The sequence below is a fragment of the Sorex araneus genome, chromosome 10 (assembly GCF_027595985.1).
Source record: "Sorex araneus isolate mSorAra2 chromosome 10, mSorAra2.pri, whole genome shotgun sequence".
Classification (NCBI taxonomy): Eukaryota; Metazoa; Chordata; class Mammalia; order Eulipotyphla; family Soricidae; genus Sorex; species Sorex araneus.
Window position 1 is genome coordinate 31,418,175 of NC_073311.1, and position 21,135 is coordinate 31,439,309.

Here is a 21,135-nt window from a genome sequence, read left to right on the forward strand (position 1 = left end):
TATCAACTATCCTAGGACATGTGTGCAATTTACTTGCAATGTAAAAACATTTACATGGTCAAAGTACTTCCATTCACCCAGTCAACTCAATCATTCACATCACGGCAGGGGAACATGTAAATAGCCACTCAAATTGATACAGTGTCAAGCACTATGCCAGGCGCTAAGAATGCAGAGATAAGCAAAGAAACATCTTACCCAGATTACTTTGTTTAATCAATACTTGATTCTGGAAACACTGATATTTCATACATACATACATATGCGACACATACCCTGATATCACATCTGAGATAAAATATATTACCAAGTTTGTCACGTAAGCACTCCTCACTGTTTGGGTTTTATCCTGTGATCATTTGGAACAAGTGAGTAAGAGGCAGAAACTGGCCTTTGGATAAAACTATGTTGCAAATATCTTTCTTTTATAGATAAGAAGCTTCAGAAGCCAAATATGTTGTTCAAGTGTGCTTATGCAATAATGCTAGATGTGGTCTAGATATCTATCTAATCAAGATTCCAGCCATGAGAAAGGCAGTCCATGAAAGAGAGAGAAAAGTCCACTGAGAAAGTGTTCATATCATAGTCTGACTTTGTGTGAAAATACCAACTTGATCTTGTGATATTGAAATTACTGTCATTTGCATGTTTTAAAAATTATAAAATTCCCCATTACCTCAATGGGAAAGGCCTATAATTGTATAAGTTTTCTAAAGGACAAAAGTTATAGACAACTTGATTTAATATTACAAGAAGTCTTAAAGCATAAAAATCCTTAATTTTCCTTCTCTAAAGATTCACAAGCATTATCCATAAGGATGTTTCGTAAACCCTTAAAACTCCAAAACCCACAAATGAAATTTATCTTGCTCTCCAATACAGCTTCTGTTTTTCTTTTACATTGTTAATATGGGCTACTGCCTATCAGCTGTGCCAATTAGAGACTGTGTGCTTGACACACATTTGGTTATTTTAGATATCTGAATAATATAAAAAAAAGTGCAAGGTCAAGATATTAATTCCTTACTTGATCCACCTCCATTTATTTGAAATAACCCCTTCTTCTAAATCTTCCCTACTATAGCTGTAGTACTAAGCCATCATCATCTCTTGCCAGGTAGAACCATATTAAGTTCATTGGCTTCCCAGCTTCTACTGAATCTCACAACTCATTCTTACATAGGTGCTAAAACAAATTAGATATGTAACTATAATATTTTTGTGTTGAGGTTCAAACCCAGCATAACTTAAAATGCATTTAAAATGCGAAGTCTTATAACCCAATAATGTCAAAGATAGCCTTTCTCTTCCTGTCTACTCATAGACACACTGGCCTCTTTTCCATTCTTGAGACTGCTAAATATTTCATTATTGGGGTTCTTTTCCCCTAGAATACTCTTTGGGGCTATTTACGTAGCTGGCTCACTTTTAGTCATTAGACTTATCAGCTCAAGTGTCATAATCTCAGGCATTCTAACACGGTCTTTCAATCATCATCCTGTATGTATCCTTGTAACGGTCTTATCACCAATACTTTATGCCATCGAGAAAGAAAGACCCACAAGAGCAGGGGCCAAGTTTACTGCACACAGAACTGATTTTTACTTGGCATACTGCTGATGTAGCTATAAGCTTTGTTCGTATTCTCAAGAATATAAATTCTATGACTATGTAATTTGCTGTAATATTTTGAATTCCTAAATGAGTGGCTAATACTACCAATTGGGATTGAGTTAATTAGGACAGTTCCCATATTTGGCTTTGTGCTTTTGCCTATGTTTCTGTTTTTGCTCAGAATACCGTTCAACACTATTTCTCTTGGCTCTGTTAACAACTCCTCAACCTTTAAGACTTAGATCAGGTAATGAAGATCAAAGGGAAGTTTTTCTTGACTCCCCAAGTGGTTAATATAGCAAGTTATCTGGAAGGCGTATGTTCCCTCCCCCAACAAAAATGGATTAAAGAGATAGCTTTGAGGTATCACAACTGTTAACTCAAAATGGGTTAAAGAGCAAGATTAGAGCAGAATTCATGAAACATGCTAAGGAAAGCATAGGCAGAACTCTCTAGGATATGAATTTCAGACATGTCTTCAATGATTTAACTCTACTGGAAAAGACAATTAAAACAAAAATAAACAAATTGTACTGTCACTGTCTACATCAAATAAAATATTTTCACATGGCAAAAGAATCTCAAACTAAGATGAAAGAATGCCCAATTGATTTTTGAGATAAAGTATTTGCACACAACACATTAGATAAAGCACCAATATCCAAGATATATATGTAAAAAGTACTATATATATCTGTTACTGTTACTGGCATACCCTTGCTCATCGATTTGCTCGAGCAGGCACCAGTAACATCTCCACTGTGAGACTTATTACTGTTTTTGGCATATCGAATACACCATGGGTAGCTTGCCAGGCTCTGCCCTGCAGGCGGGATACACTCGGTAGCTTGCTGGGCTCAAAAACTAAATAGCTATTCAGAAAACAACAAAACCCAATAAGCCTATCAACAGCTAGAGGGGAGATGAAAAAAAAAATATATATATATAGTTTGGCAATATGTGGAAAGTGGCCATTGTCACTTATTTTCATGAAAATGCAAATCCAAATGAGGTAACATCTCACAACAGAGAGGATGACATGCATCAAAAAGACTAGAATATAATCAGTGTTGAAGGGTATGCAGTGAAGAAAACTTCACTGACTATTGGAAAGAATGTTGCCTCATTGAGCCTCTGAGGTGGGGGCGAGGGGAAACAGCAGAGAGCGTCCTCAACAAAATAAGAGTGTTCCTCAGGACCACAGAGATAACACAGGGGTAGGGCACTTGCCTTGCCGACAGCTGGCCGAAATTTGACCCCCAGCAGCCCACATAGTACCAAGTTTGCCAGGAGTGATCTTTGAACAAAGAGCCACGAGCCCTGGGCACCGCCGAGTGTGGCCCCCAAACCCAGCCTCCTCTGTAAGAAAAGAGCTCCCAGAGCATCTGGTGACTTTACAGAACGGTATCAAATAGGACTCTGGAAAGATACATGCAATTATGTTCACTGCAGCTTTTATGGAACCACCCAAATATCCAATGCCAGATTAGTGAATAAAGAAGTCGTGGTTTAAATACACAATAGGCTATTATGCAGCTTTAAGAAAGATAAAATCATGCAGTTCACTGCGATATGAATGGAACTGGAGGGTAGTGCACTAAGCAAAATTAAGTTAGAGGTTAAAGGACAAAAAACTGAGTGACGTCACTCAATCATAGTACACAGAGAGAAATAAAAAGGGAGTAGACAAAACTGAACCATGCCAACCCCTTGACTCTGGATCACAAAACTCATACCAAGCAGTGGGGGAGCTTTGGGTGGGTGAAGAGGAGGACTAGCAGTGGCAGGGGTTCACAGTGCCGAAAGATCTTGGGCACTTTGGGGGTGGTAGTAACTTCACACATCAATGTAACAGATGCTAACACTATAAACTGTGTTGCCTCTACTTAAAAGAATACAAAAATAAGAGGCCAGAGAGAGAGTTTAGGGGTTAAGGCTCTTTGCATGCTGCAAAAACTTAAAAAAAAAAAAAGTGAGTCAGTAAAAAAAAATAATAATTTAAATCTGCATGCTATTCAATTATGGCAACAACAGGTTTAAATTTAAATAAAAATTGTATTTTATCAGTTGGTATAGCCACATTCTGAAAACCCAGTAGTCACACATGACTAATGACTATTGTACTGAATAAAATATAGAACATTTTCACCATCACCGGAAGTTCTATTGGGCAGTATGAGAGAAGACACTGAAAATAAATAATGTAAGGGTATCTACTAGTTAATTTAATATAGATAGCAAGTGAAAACCTATCCAGTTCAAGGAATAGTGCTAGGTTATGGTGCTTTAAACACGCAGAATTCCAAAGAGAAGCTGCTTCATTAAAATCCACAAGCAGGTTGCATATGTATCACAAAGAATAGTCTTTAACTAACTTAGAATCCATAGGGAGGGAAAGAAAAAAAAGATCACAAACACTGATTACACAATGTCTAGAGTCTTTACATAGAGTTTGCTTGTGCAGAAAAAGAATGTTCTACTACCTCAGGTCTCACAGGGTCTTCAATCCCCACAACAGCAATGCAGGTAAGGCCAGTGACAATATCATTTTCATTATCCCATTCTGGTTCTGGTTCTCCTGCTGGGAAATCTCTGAATGCAAGACATATGGTCCTCAAGCCTTCTGATGCCATTGGTTCAATCACGGTTTTTACAATGTCATCTCGGTCCCTGGGCCTGAATACTTTTGCCTCCCCATTAGCACTCAAGATTTTGAAACACCTAAAAGGAAATGTTAAATCCAAACGTCAGTAATTAACAAAGACAACGGATAACAACATTTTCAGTGAACTGAGGGCTAGAAATCATGGTATCTGAAATCTGGGACTGAGAGGGTTCTATAAAATGTCAAGCACTTTTTTTTTTTCTATTTTATCTTATTTCATTGAATCACCATGAGAGACACAGTTACAAAGTTGTTCATTATTGGATTTCAGTCATACAATGTTCCAACACCCGTTCCTTCACCAATATCCCCAGTCACCCCCTCCCCACCGCCTCCTCCCCTACCATGACAGGCACCTCTCTCTAAATAAGAGTCTGAATCAGCAGAGAGCAGAACCCCAGGCAAGCACACACAGACAATGAATCCAGGTCAAGCACTTTTTTAAAGACGTAAATTAAGTTGATTTTTAACTCCCCTTTTTACAAAATGGACAATTTTAATCTTTATGGTTCTCACTGATAAGTTCACTTTGGAAATGGTGTACTTCGAACTAACGTGAAACAAAATTTTTCTTCTTCTAGAAGTCAAAACCCAAGTTCAGTCAACCCCTTACCTGAAATGTTTCATCACCTACACTAAGTTAACCATCAAAGAAGAAAACCATACTATTAAAATAATGTGAGATAATGCCATTTATTTTGCAGAGAAACGAAATGTTTACTTATGTAGTAAATCAAAGCCACACTGTTCACTTTTACTTAAAGCTTATGCTGCCCATTGCTTCTCTATGTTCTCTTCCCACAGTGATGCTATCTCCTGCTTCTTGGCAGCGAATTCCCAAGTCCACAAGGTCTGTTTTGACTGTTTCTCAGTTTTTGCTATATGCTGAAGAGTTCTGCCCATATTAGAGTAGTACTTTAAATTTACCATAGGCAAGACTGAAGTATGCTACCAATGAACAGACACCAGCATAACCCCCAACAATTCCAATAAAGTCTTACCTCAATACTTGCTTTCCCCCTCATCATCTATTTAGTGTTAACTCCTAGAACCCATGCTTGCCCGCTATACCATCTTTAGAATTCTATTTCTCCTTTCTACTGTCCCATTACTACGTTCTTTTGACTCTCACTTTGAACTATAGGACTTACAACAGTCTTTACTTCACTTTTCCCCACAAATATTGCCTGACTCCCTGATATAACAATTACCTTCAGTCACAGCTTTAATCATTCTAGAACTTGATCAAAAGACAAAACCAAAAACTTCATCTGAATTAGGGGGCTTACTGCTCAGCCTTACATTTAAAAACCTCTATAACAATACAATTATCATGCTGTGTAGTTTCTTTATAAGAATACCTATCTTCTGTGTACATACTATATATGTGTGTGTGTGTGTCTGTAAACACATATAGGTAGATATGCAAACACATCAGGCTCCAGATGTTTCATATGCATGGTTTTATTTTGCTATCACTATTTACTTCATTATCACTATTTATTTCAGCGTTGGTAACCACCACCTTCTTTTTCAGTGAAGGAAAATGGAAGCTAGGGGCTGGAGAGATAGCACAGCGGGTAGGGCGTTTGCCTTGCACGCGGCCGACCCGGGTTCAAATCCCAGCATCCCATATGGTCCCCTGAGCACAGCCAGGGTTAATTCCTGAGTGCAGAGCCAGGAGTAACCCCTGTGCATCGCCAGGTGTGACCCAAAAAGCAAAAAAAAAAAAAAAAGAAAATGGAAGCTAAAGGAAAAAAAATGCCTAACATTCCAAGCCAGTTAGTACAGAACAGACTCATTGGGTTTGAATTTTTAAAAACTGCCTGCTTAACCATCTATTTGCTACTTACTTATCAAGTCATGGAGAAGACAAGCATCCTATGAAGGTAAGAGAGTTCTACCTGACCTCTTTGCTATAAAACTTCCAAATTTAGCTGAAATAAGACTTCCTGGAATGGCTTGCATACTCTCATTTCCTTCATCTGATATGGCTTTCTTTGGTATGAACTTCTTCTTCCATACCAAAATGTATTTCCAAACGCAACACCTTTATATTACAATCTCTCATCTTAAAACTTTGTAGCAGTTTGTTATCTTCTGCCTTTGACATTACAGAACTGGCTGTTAAGTCTGGTAGACTGTCAAGTATATGTAGATTATAACCCACATGTAACCAAAGTCGGAAATATTTTAAAAGTAATTTCAACTGAGTTTTAATTTCCCAAAATGGATCTTACATTTTAAAAAAGTGCTTAACGTTCTCCTCTTCTCTACTGGATTTAAAGAAACAAAATAATTCTGCCACCAAAAATATCAAATGATTACTATAGAAAGTATATACATACAATGTCAAAATGGTGCTATTGCTTCTGTGTAATGACAGGGAAACAGAAACATGACCATTCAAAATGACAAGAAAATACTGAAATATGACGCTGAGGTGGCATGGTAGCATTGTCCTCCTGTTGTTCATCAATTTGCTCGAACAGGCACCAGTAACGTCACCATTGTGAGACTTGTTGTTACTGTTTTTGGCATACTGAATATGCCACAGGTAGCTTGCCAGGCTCTGCTGTGTGGGCGGGGTACTCTCGGTAGCTTGCTGGGCTCTCTGAGAGTGACGAAGGAATGGAACCCAAGTCAGCTGTGCGCAAGGCAAACGCCCTACCCGCTGTCCTAGCAGTGGCATAAATAAAATATAAAACTTCCCTGCTATAAAAGAATTCTGAGGATCCAGTTTCAATGTATTCACTAATGTAAAAAAAAGTTTGTATTTCATCCATTCCACTTTGAGCTTCCTGCCTACAATACAATGTTGAAAATACAAACTTCACCAGCTAAGACCCCAAAACAAAAACAAACAAACAAAAATGAACTTAAGTTTTTCCTCCCAGGAGGCCTTTATAATCCCTGGCCCTATCCAACAATGGCACTGACATGTCTAGAGACAAGCATCAGGGGCTACTTTAGCAAAGCTCTCAGATTGTATATAATTTTCCCTGCAGCAAAAGAAATAAAGGAAGTTGTGTATTAAAAAGTTACAGAATACTATGGGCAAATACGTGAATAGCATAAAAATGTCATAAAAGGCTGAGGTCCTCTCAAAAGCCTGATTTCACAGAAGAAAATAGCAACAATGACAACACAGGCAGATATTCCATAAAGCAAGTTAGGGCAATTTATCATCTAAATATTTTACTCTTACTTTTTCAGAATTATCTCAGATGCACCCTTGCTGAATATTCGAAAACTTCCATCTGAATTTTTCAGGACAGTACTCATGGACTTCCTAACAGAATTGAAGGTGTAGACTTTGTACAGTGCTTCTTCTGGTATTTCATTTCTAACATCCTGATAATCCCGCTTTAAATCCAAAAGAAGTCCCAACAAGGCACATTCAGTTTTATTACCAACATGACGAGGTAATCCACCCTCTTTCTCTGGTGGCTATAAGAGAAAAAGGTTTAGAAGCTAATATTATCTTGTTTCTCCAGGACACTTTAATTTATAATGTAAAACAGAACAAGATATTCTAAAACAAAATTATCTAAGTAAGGAAAACTTCTACCAAAACATTATTTTAAAAAAGGGATACATAAAGGTAAGGAAGAAAGGAGCCCTGGGGCAAGAGTGACACGGATTCCGTCTCAGTCCTGTCAGTTACTAGCTACACGAACTGGGCAAGTTATCCCATTGCTGAAGTCCTTGGCTGACGCACCTGGAAAACAGGAGCTCTCACGATCCAAGAATTAAATGAGATAAGACATATAAAGTTCAAGTTGGTTCCTGACAGGTTGTGGCACTTAATAACTTTAATTTCTTTTTTGGTTCCCGTTTACACTACTGAAGGATTAAAAATTAAATCTACCATTTTAATGCTTAATTAATATGTGGCAAGATAAAGAACTACTGCCATAAAAGTATAGAAAGCCTTACTGTTTTACAGTATCTTCACAAATATCTTATGTAATCATCACAACAGTATTAAGAGCAGTTGTGACTGGACTTACTTTAACTACTGAAGAAAACAAAGTTCAGACTTTCAGCTGGTAAAAGGCAAGCTAGACCTAGAACCAAAATCCCATTACTTTTCAGTCCAATGATCCAATTCATACATTTTATTTTTTACTAAATTACTTTTAATATTAACTCTATCCAGAGTCATTCACAAATCAGCAGCACATACTCAAGTCAAACACAATTTCAAGCTTTTTATTAGGTTTTTAAAACTTGCAAAGTTGACAATATTTTACACTAAGGTAGAACAAATCTAGAAAAAGTTTATTACTAGTTTTTGAAAGGTGGAATTTAGTGAGAAGCCAAATGGGCATAAAAATCTTATGTAAAATATAATAATTTCAATTGAAAACTGACTTTAAAACATTATTCAGAAAACAATAAAAAAATTTTTATACAGTAAAATATCCTGGTCTTTCACAAATCAAGCTTAAGGGAATTAAAAAAATTAGTAACTGGTATTTAAAAAAATTAGTAACTGGTATTTAAAAAAATTAGCAACTGGTATTATGGCTTGAACTCTCAACTTGAATTTCTCTTAACCAGAAAATTCAAAATACAGAAGTAAAATACAAGGAAAACAGAATGTGTATGTTGGTCAATAGCCCTTTCTTACTGTAACACATTTTGTCAAAACAAAATACACATTATGTGGATGCATGTCTTTTAAAAATAATTCAGTTCTTTATAGGAAAGGAAGGACACATGGACTAATTATTATAGATACAAAACTTAATCATCACACATAAATTATTAAAGAAACCTTACCAATATTTTTGATGTATAAGCACAATTCACAGAAATTCCTGTTACAAGATAGGACAAAATATTTGGTGGGATAGCTTCTGGTTCAGGAACCTTTTTATAATGCTTTTCATTTATGTAAGCCTGAACAACTGTCATTCTGTTCATTGTCAACGTTCCTGTTTTATCTGAACAAATAGCTGTAGCATTTCCCATGGTTTCACAAGCATCCAGATGTCTTACTAAGTTATTATCTTTCATCATTTTCTATAGTGACAAAAATAAATTTAGTTTAGTTACATATAAATCTAATCAACTTATTACACAGAAATAATGAAAATGTTTGAACATCAGAAATTAAACTCCCAGTTACATATAAATACAGTAAAAAGCACTGACATTAATACCGAAAGAATTTTAGTATATAAAACCTAAAGAGAATACTCATTTTCTGTAGTTTTATAATTATACATCACTGAGCAACAAACTTAGTAAATGAATATAGATCTATATCCATATACAGGAATATCTGCATCCAGCAACTGTTATGGTATCCTTAGATTATTAAAAACAATAAAAGGAAGTATTCTAAGAATAGAGATACTTAGAATAGTGCAAGAGCACACTAGATTCAAGAATTAAGTTTTCATATTGGGACGTAAAAATTCTGCATTACACCATCAAGTAATTTTTAACAGTTAAAATACAGTTGTTTCAATTATACAGACTGATTTAACAAGACAAAATCAGAATGCTTCCTTTTTATCTATTTTCTCTGCTGGTATATTTGATATGCTTATCTTTATTATCAAACATGTTTTTCCTTTTTTCTCCCCTTGCAACAATAAAATAGATAGTTTCTAAATAACCAAGCCTTTTCACAGTAGCCCCAAAGGGGATTTAAAGTAAAATGTCTATACAATGATAGGTGGGAAATAATTACTCTGGTTAAGAACTGCGTGCTGAAAGTAAGTAAAAGGACAAACATGATAGCCTCTTATTACCCGGACTGCAAACCATAATGCCCGAAAGGAAGGAGAGAGAAAGAAGAAAAGTACCTGCCATATGGGCAGGCTGGGGTGTGGTGGGAGGGAAACTGGGGACACTGGTGGTGGGAAAATGTACACTGGTGGAGGGATGGGTTTTGGAACACTGTATGACTGAAACTCAATCATGAACAGCTTTGTAAATGTGTATCTCATGGTGTTCTATTAAAAAAAATAAATTAAACGTCTGCTAAGAGACAAGAGAGATAGTACAGGGGTTAAGACACTTGCTTTGTATGTGGCTGTCCTAGTTTGATCTCCAGCATCACATATGGTCCCCTGAGCCCTGTCAGAAGGTAGTGATGGTGTGACCCCAAATCAAAACAAACAATAAAAACCTTGACAATTCTTAAACGTAAGTGTAAAGGGTAAAAACTAGTTACTACAAAGTATTTTGCGAACAAGGTACTGTACAACCAATGCGGCCTTTAAGAAATAAGTAAGTTCAAGTTACTTTTTTGCTTTTTTTGTTTTTTCCAGTGTAACATTGGGTGCTCAGAATCATGCAGTGCTGGAAGCTCCAGCAAAACGCATGGGCCAGACTTCTGAGATATATTTTTGGCACCCAAATCACATATGATATGTGATCTTAACAACGAAAAGAATTCAAAGTTATGAAGTAAAGAAAATGTGTTTCATTTTGTGAAGCACTAACAGAGGCTCCATAAACTACACCTGAGAGAAAAGAACCATAATTAGTAACCTTTGGGATAAATAGAAAATGCAATTAGAGTTCAATAAACAATAAAGAATAAAATGCTCTTATTCATTTTCTATTAGAGGAACACAAATTAATCCTATGTTAATGATCAACTGAAAACATAACACTATTATTGGCCACTCAAAATTAAATGCTGGTATAAAAACTGATCAAATATGTCTAGCACAGACATCTTCCCCAATGATTCCTAGCTATTTTCAAATATCCCCCAACAGAACTAGTTACTAGTGTATTTCCTCATGACATTATACAATAACCATTCAGTTTTGTTTTGTTTGGGGATCACACCCAACAGTGCTCAGGGCTAAGTCCTGACTCTGCACGTAGAGATCACTCCTGGCAGTGCTCTCCGACTGAGATTGAACCTGGGTACTACCATTTTTACAATCACTCCAGTCCACCACTGTCAGTTTTGAAACAAAATATATAAAACATCCAAAAAGAAACAAACTGAAATGGTAAGTAAATATATTCTTATGTAAGTCCTTGATAAGCTTTCTATTTCTCACTGTTAGAAATGCTCCACCGAGGGAGGACTGCCAATTAACCTCAGAAAAACAACAGTGCTCTTTTGTGAGAGAGAATTTTACTTGCAATTTTACCACTTGGGAAGATCAAAATTGCTCAAATTAATCGTTTAAAAACTCCAATCCAACTTTTCCGAATTACAAGAAAAAATAAATAATCTGTCAGGTTCTTATTTTGGGTCAATTAACAGTTTAGCAAAGCCACTGAAGCACACATTTTTTAGTCATCTAATTGCAACACGAGGATCAAGCTACCATAAACAGAATCATCAGAGGTGATATTTGAGGAAACCTAGGTAACGTGAGAGATGGATCAAAAGAAGGAACAAGCAGGACCTGAAGTAAGGCTGGGCCATAATTAACAAGAAACAGCAAGAGGGCCATGGAGGTCAGGCCAAAGGGAGAGGGGGCAAAAGGTGGGCACTGTCAGAGATTCAAGTATCATGTGGGCTGGGCCCTGCAGGCCATGGCAAGCAGTTTGGATTTCATTTTGTATGAGAAGTCACACAAAGAAATAATGGGCTATGAATTATTTTTCACAGGAGTACGCCTATTATACAATATATGACAGAAAGGAGGCTTAGCAGTTTGGACTTCGGTCAATCTTTCTTTGTTCCGGTACTACCTGTGAATAACAAACGTTCTTGCCGTAACTTTACAATGGGAAAAACGAGGGGCCGTGAGTTGGTAACATAACTACCACAGAATGAAAATCAGGCAGTAACGTTGCTTTAGAGAGGGCTGAGGTGCTTAGTTGGGTGTCAAGGCTGTCAAGGCCGCCCAATACTGTATTTGTCAAGATGCGTGGAGATCTTCAGCAGGAGGAAAGCGGGAAGAGCAGCAAATCAAACAGAGTTTATAAAGAAAGAAAACTGGTACAAATTTAAAGAAACCTCCTACTTTCAGAACAAGGAAACAGTATATCTAATTAATTATTTTCTACTTACCTTGACAGAGTAAGCCAGTGAGATAGTGACTGCGAGTGGGAGACCTTCTGGCACTGCTACCACTAAAACCGTAACTCCAATAATGAAGAACTTTACAAAATATTGTATGTAGATAGGCGTGCACTCAGCAAGCCACGGTCTCTTCTGAACCCAGAACGTATCAATGACAAAATATAATACTAGAATGATGACAGTGATGGCAGACATCAACAAACCTTTCAGAAGATGAAACAAAAATGTAATTATTTAAATATTCCAGACATTATCCATTGTCAAGTTACACTGTTATTAGTCCCTGGAAAAAATCTTAACTGGTTTAGCATTTTTTTTTATGTTCTCTGGAAACCCATTTCTTTCTCTGAGAATTGTATGAACAAAACATATCAAGACAGACCTATACCAATGAAATCGAGCACCTAGAAATAAACTCATATATATGTGCATATATAAATATTAGAGGTACTAGAGATGATCTTTTAGACGTGACACCAAAAGCAGAAACAAACAACTGAGTGGATAACATCAAACTAAAAAAGCTCCTATGCAACAAAAGGAACAGCAAAAAGGCAACTAATTACAAGGAACTGCAAATCATGCATCTGATAAAGTATGACAAAATGCATAATGAACTCATACCACTTGAGAACAGAAAACCAAAGTAACTGCTTAAAAAAAATCAGATGATCTGATTTACCCAAAAGTATACAAATGGCCCACAAGAAAACACATTTAACTAATCATTAGAGAAACACACATCAAAACAGTGAGATACCATCTCTCACCTATTAGAATGACAAATACCACAAAGACAGGAAAAAGATACTGGTGAGAATGTGGAGAAGACTGCACTCTTGTGAACTGTTGGTCTGGGTACATATGGGTGCAGCCAGTATGGAGTTCCCTCAAAAAATTAAAAACAGAGCTACCACATAATAATAGCAATTCTACTTTTGAGTATCTGTCCAGTGAAAATAAAAACACCAACTCAAAATAATATTAGCTGTCCCAAGTTTATGCAGCATTTTTTATAATAGCTAGGGCATGAAAGCAGCCAAATTGCCCACAGAAAGATAAATGAGTAAAGAAAATATAGAATGTGGACCTACAATAAAATACTGTTCAGCTACAAAAGAGGCACTTGGCCATTTGCAACAACGTGGATATCTCAAGAGCACTGTGCTGAGTGAAGTAGGTCAGACAGAAAAAAAAAAAAACATAAAATGAGAATTAAAAAACAAGGCATGTCCAACATATCTGGGTTTAATAACCCAACCCATTATCTATAAAATACCATCATTACCTTAAATCCACTCTTTCTCTAATACTAATTGAGTATTTCCCTTCAGTTACATAGTACAAAAATCAAGTACTGCTATTAGATAATAAGCCTCTTGATGACAGGGAAAAAAAAAACCCTTACTTTTATTAACATGGCCATACAACATAGTAAAATGAATCTAAATGACTTTAACAGGATGTGCAGAATTACCCTCACAATGTTCTTTCACAAAGATGGTGCCACTGGAGTAAGCATCAGTGTAAAAGCTCTGCTTTTGTCCTCTAGAGCATAGCTTAATGAGTATGTGTTTCCTACAGACTATCGCAATGTGGTACCTTGAGCCAGCAGAATGAGGCTCTTACTCGTGTTTTAACGCAATATTTAGGAAAAAAATCCCAGTTAGTAAAAGATGAGACAAATGCATGGAAAAATTTCTTATCAAAGTACAGTTAGATGACCTATAAATACCTAGCAATCTTACTTGCTAGTTATCTTTTTTTTTCTACTTTTCCAGAAATTCCAAGATGAGAACTTTGAACTGAACAGACCTGAAGTGTTTAACCTAACATGGCCACTGATTAGTTAGATAACAGAGAACATGTCCCTCTAAATAAAAATAGGGATTCTTCCCCCTAAATCGCAGATCTATTAAACTCCAGAGGCCAAGTACAATGTGGAATTCAAATATTTTTTACTCCCCTTCCACTGTCAAGGCAATGACTTCCAGTCTTAAGTATGTCGAAGAAAAACTTTATGCAGAAGGTTAACATATTTTAAAATTGAACTTATCTTCATCTACACAGCATACCTGCTTTGCCAATCTGGACGGCCAGTTTTGTAAGTTTTCCCTGTAAAACAGACTTTTCCTTTTTTGGCAAATTTGATTTCTTTTTGTCTTTTTCATCACCATCTCCACCTTCTTCACTCTTCAAAGGCTGCATTTCCATGGCTGCACCATCCTGGGCTTTTGCTACATTTAAGTGCAAATATAAGCTTTACTACTATATTTTAAAGACGTATATGTAAAAACTCGTAAATGTTTAAATATTCAGCTTTGTGTATGCATGTGTGTGTGAATATTTGGAAAAATTAAGACAACTGAAAATACAGTTGTGAAATTTTGTGTGAGACTTGGGAATACTTGTGCTAGGTAATAGGAATTAAACATAAGATCCCTTAAAGCTAAGACCTAAATATTTAATAATCTCTCTTATTAAGCACTATCAGCTTAAAAACATTCTAAATACCATAAATCTCTTCCAGAAACTTATAACCATAAAGTAGATCATATGAATCATCATATGTATAATGAAATGCTTATATGCTTACAGACTTAAGTAGATAAAAAAAAATAGATTATATGTCTTCTTATGCATCTTTGCTAGCAATTATATGGGAAATAATTTAAAAATAAGCCAATACCTGAGCTAGTTCTAAGTTTACTACCATAAATTATAAGTAAAAGCTTACCAATACTGTAGAGATAACACAACTAAGGCACCAGCAGGAAGAAAGATTAACCTAACATTGATTTTCCATGCTATGTGCATCCAACTTTTCGATGAATATAGTACAAAGCAAATATATCTTTGGATAGAATAAAAACAAGTTAACTGTACTTGTGCTCTTGAATTTACCTTTGTTGCGATTCTCAATAGCTCCATCTTGTTTCTTATCTGTAGGAACAAAATGGGAATTAAAGCTTTCCAAAAGAAATGAATACAGTCATGCTAAATTATGCAAAGGTAGTTCACATTTCTATAAGAGAGTTGTTACATAATGATGTGTTTGTATAGATTGGACAAAAATTGGCTTGTCACTTCAAAATCTTGACCCATGGTGGAATATTTCAAAATAACTTAGGGCATCAATACTGGTTTGCCTTCTTCATGGACCTTTGCTCTTCTTTTACATGCTGTAATAAAATCATACATGGTACAAGGAATTATCAAATATATAGAATCCTACGAAATTAGAAGAGAGCAAAGGAATGTCACAGAAAACAAGAACATAGATGCACTTTGATAGGAACAGAAACTGCTAGGTATTAAAGATAAGAGATTTTAGTCAGTAACATTAGCATACACCAGTAAGGAAACTAACATTTAAAGTAATTCCCCCACATGCTTACATTTGGTGAAAATGAAGTCAAGAATGTTTTAAGCAATCAAGTAATCAAGGAGAGAATGGATCTATTGTTTGGAGAAGACAGTACAGTATTTAAAATGATGAAGAGAAAGCAGAACCATTTGTCCCATTTTTCTTCCAACTCTTCTATCAAGGAAAATTATCTTCATTCAAACTGGAAGCACGGAACAAAACTGGTCGAGAAGGAACAAACCCTTGAGACAGATGAGGAGATAGTAAGAGAATACCTAGCTCCTTTCATTGAGTATGGAGAGAGAACAGGCAGCCACATTCCGGACTAAGGGAACGGAGACAGATTACTCTGCTTTTGAGTTACTGCCAAAGCAGCCAGGGGAATGGGAGAAGGGCTGGAAACCCACAGATGGAAAAATGGTGTACTGCTCTACAAACATAAACAAGCATCAGAACCAGTTAATGATGTAGTAGATATTCATTCTGGGAATACTCCTAATATAATTCAAAAAAAGATATAAAATCTTGAGGAAAAAGGTGCTTAATGGAAAAGACAAAAATAAAGATGCCAACCTTCTTTTTAATAGTGTCCACTAACGTGGACAGATGCAGCACAGTGTATGGTTAGGAGCACAGTCTTAGCATGCCCTTTTACTACATCTTTGACCTGGAGCAAGTTACATAATCTATGTAAGCCTCAGTTTACTCACTAACATGATGTGTAAGAAACAATAAATTGTATCATTACTTTTGGCTTGGTTTTCAAATTCTCTTCCAGTCCTAAGAAACCCAAGGAGGGGCTAGAGTGATAGCACAGCGGGTAGGGTGTTTGCCTTGCACGCGGCCGACCTGGGTTCAATTCCCAGCATCCCCTATGGTCCACTGAGTACTGCCAGGAGAAACTCCTGAGTGCAAAGCCAGGAGTAACCCCTGTGCATCACCGGGTGTGACCCTCTCCTCCCCCCAAAAAAAACCCACGGAGGGGCACGAGAGAAAACAGCAGGTGAGGCACTTGCTTGGATGCCTCCCATCCGGGTTCCATCCCTGGCACTTGATATGGTCCGCCAAGCCTTACCATGAGTGATCCCAAAGCAGAGAGGAGGGAGCGAGGGAGGAAAGGATGGAAACCCAAGGGTAGAAAGGAGGGCTACTGCGAGACGGGAGAGAGAGGGATGACCCAGAGGGAAGGCGTAGGTCATGCTATCTATCCTCACTTGTGATGAGAACACTTCTAATTTTTTTTGAAACAAAAATTTCACAGTTAAAGATGAAGATCCAAAGGCAAACAACATCTAAATGTTAAAACCCTGCTGCGGTTACAGCAAACCAGCACTGCACCAAGGCACTCACCTTAGACGATCTCAAAGTGCTTGTGAGAGAGAAATGACCCTAATTAAAATGGAAAGGAAAAAAACTATGGATAGCTCTGAGTTGGAGAAAGGGTAGAATAGCAGTAAGGGAGGCACAGAGGGAGGCGGGTTTTTACTTATTTAGTTGGGAGTCAGACCCAGCAATGCTCAGGGCTTACTCTAGGCTCTGCTCAGGGATCAGGCCTGGCAGTGCTTTGGGGATCATGTTTGGTGTGAGAACGAGCCTGGGCTGGCCAAGTGCAAGGCAGGTACCTTATCACTGTACACTCTGGCATGGGGAAGGTTTGGAAAATGACTTCGCCCACTTTCACAGCAAGGAGTGACTCTGCATTGTGCCCCTGTATATGAAAGCTTCACATCTTTGTGGATCAACTATCGTTATCACATTTGCTGATGATAAGTCACATAGAGGGATAACAGACACAACTATTATGGTAGTAGATACAATAAATCAAAATCAAATACATCTTGTTGCCTAATTATGGTTGTATATAACAAGACAGTGTTGAAAGTGAAACCTTACTCTTAACGGTCCTAAAAACAACCACATAAGAACAGAATGGGAAATGTGAACAGTATAAAATGTAACAGAATTAAAAGATCAATGAGACCAAAATGGGCTATGGCCGATAAAGAAAGCTACTAATGAATTAGGAGGAAAAATAAGCAAGCAGGAAGATTCTAAAGCCAGGCAATAAACAGAATAAAATCAACTGAAGTTCAAGGAGAGGCTGAATTGTTATGATAAATCTAGGTGTACTATTACTATTCTTACTTTTCTTTTCCTTTTTCTTCTCATCTTTCTTCTCCTCTTCTTCACCTCCAGCTCCAAGTAAGGTAAAGATAATTCCAGTTTGAGAATTCACACCTACAGCAGTAACGACCATTCTTCCAGAGCCTTCCATTACATGAGTACCTACAATAGAAAACTTGTTTTAAAAATCCTAGTGCATTTTTTCTTCTATGACCAAGTTTCAAAGTTTAGTAGCATTATTGTTAGCATCTTCATTTTTTTTTTTGCGCTTTTTGAGTCACACCCGACAATGCATAGGGGTTACTGGCTTTGCTCTCAGGAATTATTCCTGGTGGTACTCAGGGGATCATATGGGATCCTAAGAATCAAATCCAGTTGGACGTGTGCAAGGCAAACGCCCTACCCACTGTACCATCGCTCCAGCCCAGCATCTTCAATTTTTAACACGGTTTTTGTCCTTGCTTCTCTAGCTTAAAAATCTGTATTTTGGGGGCTGGAGTGATAGCTCAGTGGGTAGGGCGCTTGCCTTGCATGTGGCTGACCTAAGTTTAATCTCCGGCATACCATAAGGTCCCCCAAGCACTGCCAGGAGAAACCCCTGAGCATTACTGGGTCTGATGCAAAAAACTTGGGGGTGGGGGAAGGAGAGCTGTATTTTGAATAGTTCGTTAATCACTAGCTTCTTTGCCAGAGAAAATGGCAGGAAAGTAAGAAAATTCAGGATAGTGGAACTGTAATAACACTGAATAAGAACTTCGTGCAAAAGACAATTGGTTCCTTTGAACAATTTTGGCTTTTGTCAAATTTTAATTTTTTAATGTTCCTTACCACTGGCAATATTTGGTAGTTAATGTGCTTAGGCAAAGTTAACAGCTCTTCTTCTGGGACATTTCCCCATTGCTAATCTAACTGAATAACTACTTTTAAGATTCTAAATTTAAGAAGTCAAGAACAGCAGTGAGCAATGGCATCATGAGAATAAATTTAAAAATAAATGCATTTCATGTTTTTTAAAACGTTTTTGGAATAGAGAAATAAATGCAAAAAAAAACTTTCCCACCCATATTGTGATAAGGGACTCTACAAAGTTATTTCAGTCTCTTCTTAAACATGGGAAATTTACTGAGTTCTCTTAAACATGGGAACGCATTGAGTTCTCATACCAACTGGTTATGTGGTGTGTAAGGAACCTGAGTTTCTGTTAAAAAAAAAACTTCAACTTGAAGAGCTAAGCATGTGGTGAATAAGCTAAATGTGCACCTGTAAATAAGGTAAATGTACAGAGTACAGATGGCAAAAAAGAAAAAAGGGCAAAAGGAGAGTTCAGGAAGACAGTTTAAAGTCCCAGAGCCCTGGGTATATTTCCTGGTACCAAAGTAACCCTGAGCACCGAGATGGTGTCTCTCCGCCAAACAACTCCCCACAAAAGACAAAATACAGTGGCCAAACTTATAATGTTTAGTGGCCCAGTTAGTCTATGATGGTAATGTAGAATGATTAGGTAAGTTTGATCTCTTGGAAAGATAACAGATATTATTTGGTCAACACTGATTTGTTTCTTAGAAATACTGCAAAAAACTATAATTATATGTCTAAGGTATCTTTCTAGTAGAATAACATAAGCATTCCAACCTAGAAAAAACAAGAAAATAAATGTTCCTAGTTGTATAAGTACTAAAGAAATATAAACCTAAGTCTTTTACAGAGAAATATATGCCTATTACAACTGGAACTTTCATCCTATTTAAAATACACATGTAATCACTCTTGAGTTTTAGTGGCAGAACACTTTATAATAAACTGTGTAGCACATAATTGCAAAGCCTTTCATTCTGGTTTTGGTATCTGACCCACATCTGGCCGTACTGGTGCTGGAAATTCTAACTGGGTTTCCCGAAAGCAAAGACAAGCACTTGAACCCCTCGACTATCACTCTGACCCAATGTATTTGCAAATGTTAAAAAGGAAATAGTAAGAAGTATGTGTTCAAAAACTGATTCCAACTTAACTGAGCCTTGTCACAGCCTTCACTCTGGTTTCAGTTAAATCATGCTCAACCAATGAAATGCACAGTTCTCAGAGATGAACCAAAAAAGTACAGCTGTTAAGTTATTAAATAGATTAGCAGGTAATCTCCTTACAAGGCATAAAATGCCAGCCTTCTATTGATAGCTGCTAATTTCCCAGAAGACTTGCAGGCAACATTTACTTTCTTCAACCCCTAGCATAATTCAATCTAATATACTAAAAACAATGTCTTACAAACAAATCTGTAAGAGCAATAAAAATATCAGAAAAATTAAATTGGAAACATAGAACTAAAAGTTACAGAACTGAGCAAGAGATGGCTCAATGAATTAGAAAATATGCTGGACTCAATATTCAACACTACCTGGGCCCCTGAGCCCTGTGCCAGGAACTTCATACCTTCTCCTCAAAAAATTCTAAAACTGGACTGCTTCTGGAGTCTAGCTGTTATACTCTGGCATCCTCTCAGTAAGTACTTTCGGAGGCATTTTGTAACCTCCCCCATCATCCCTTCCATTTCGATTCCAATCAACCTTAGGTCAAGTTATCAGCCAGGCAATTATAAGAGCTTCCAAGCACCCACTTTCCACTCTGCCAACCGCATCTTCACCAATACAAATCCTTTCCTTCTCCATTCTCAGACTGTCTAAATTTCTTCCATATATATTTTTTAAGTGAAGCAAATAGCTTTTATTAAAGAAATTTACTTAGAGAAGTGTGAGGGCAGACAGAGGGAAATAATAATGTGTTCAGGAGAGAACACAGGCTTCTCCAGAGTGGAAAAAGCCAGAATTTTCTGTGTCTTAACCACTTGCAAATTGAGTTCTATCTAGAAGATGTCACTCCTACACAAACTGTCGGTTAGTCATATAATCTTAGATAAACCATTCCTCAGTAGTTAAATGAGGGAAGTGAAGTAGGTAAAGTTGAAAAGTTTTTTAAAGAATCAGTTCTAAAGGAAAAAAAATACTTTAATCATTATAGAGAATTTATTACTTTATTTCTTTATTTTAAATACATTTTTCTAAATACAAATGGCTAAAAGACTCGTGAAAAAAACTGCTCTGTATCACTAATCATCAGGGAAATACAAATCAAAACATCAGTGATATATCACTTCACACCACGGAGACTGGTACACATTAAAAACCACCACCACCACCACCATATGCACAATGGAATACTACTTGGCTATAAACAAAGATAAAATCATGAAATTTCCTATTACATGGATGGATCTGGAAAGCATCATACTGAGTGAACTTAAAGGGAGAGGACAGACTCAGAATGATCTCTCTCATATGTGGGATATAAAGAAAC

At 36.8% G+C, this 21,135-nt stretch overlaps 1 protein-coding gene across 5 annotated transcripts in view; it reads right to left on the reverse strand.

Annotated features, from left to right (window-relative positions):
- The window catches only part of ATP2B1 (ATPase plasma membrane Ca2+ transporting 1), a 135,209-nt gene that overhangs the window by 31,238 nt on the left and 82,836 nt on the right, over positions 1-21,135 (reverse strand). For all 5 annotated transcript variants that reach the window (XM_055118374.1, XM_055118371.1, XM_055118372.1 and 2 more), the window contains 7 exons: positions 17,809-17,949; positions 15,201-15,239; positions 14,372-14,533; positions 12,285-12,499; positions 9,068-9,310; positions 7,488-7,729; positions 4,098-4,335 (listed from right to left, as the gene is read on the reverse strand). In XM_055118374.1, the coding sequence (XP_054974349.1) occupies positions 4,098-4,335; positions 7,488-7,729; positions 9,068-9,310; positions 12,285-12,499; positions 14,372-14,533; positions 15,201-15,239; positions 17,809-17,949 (1,280 nt within the window). The remainder of the gene's footprint in view (positions 1-4,097; positions 4,336-7,487; positions 7,730-9,067; positions 9,311-12,284; positions 12,500-14,371; positions 14,534-15,200; positions 15,240-17,808; positions 17,950-21,135) is intronic.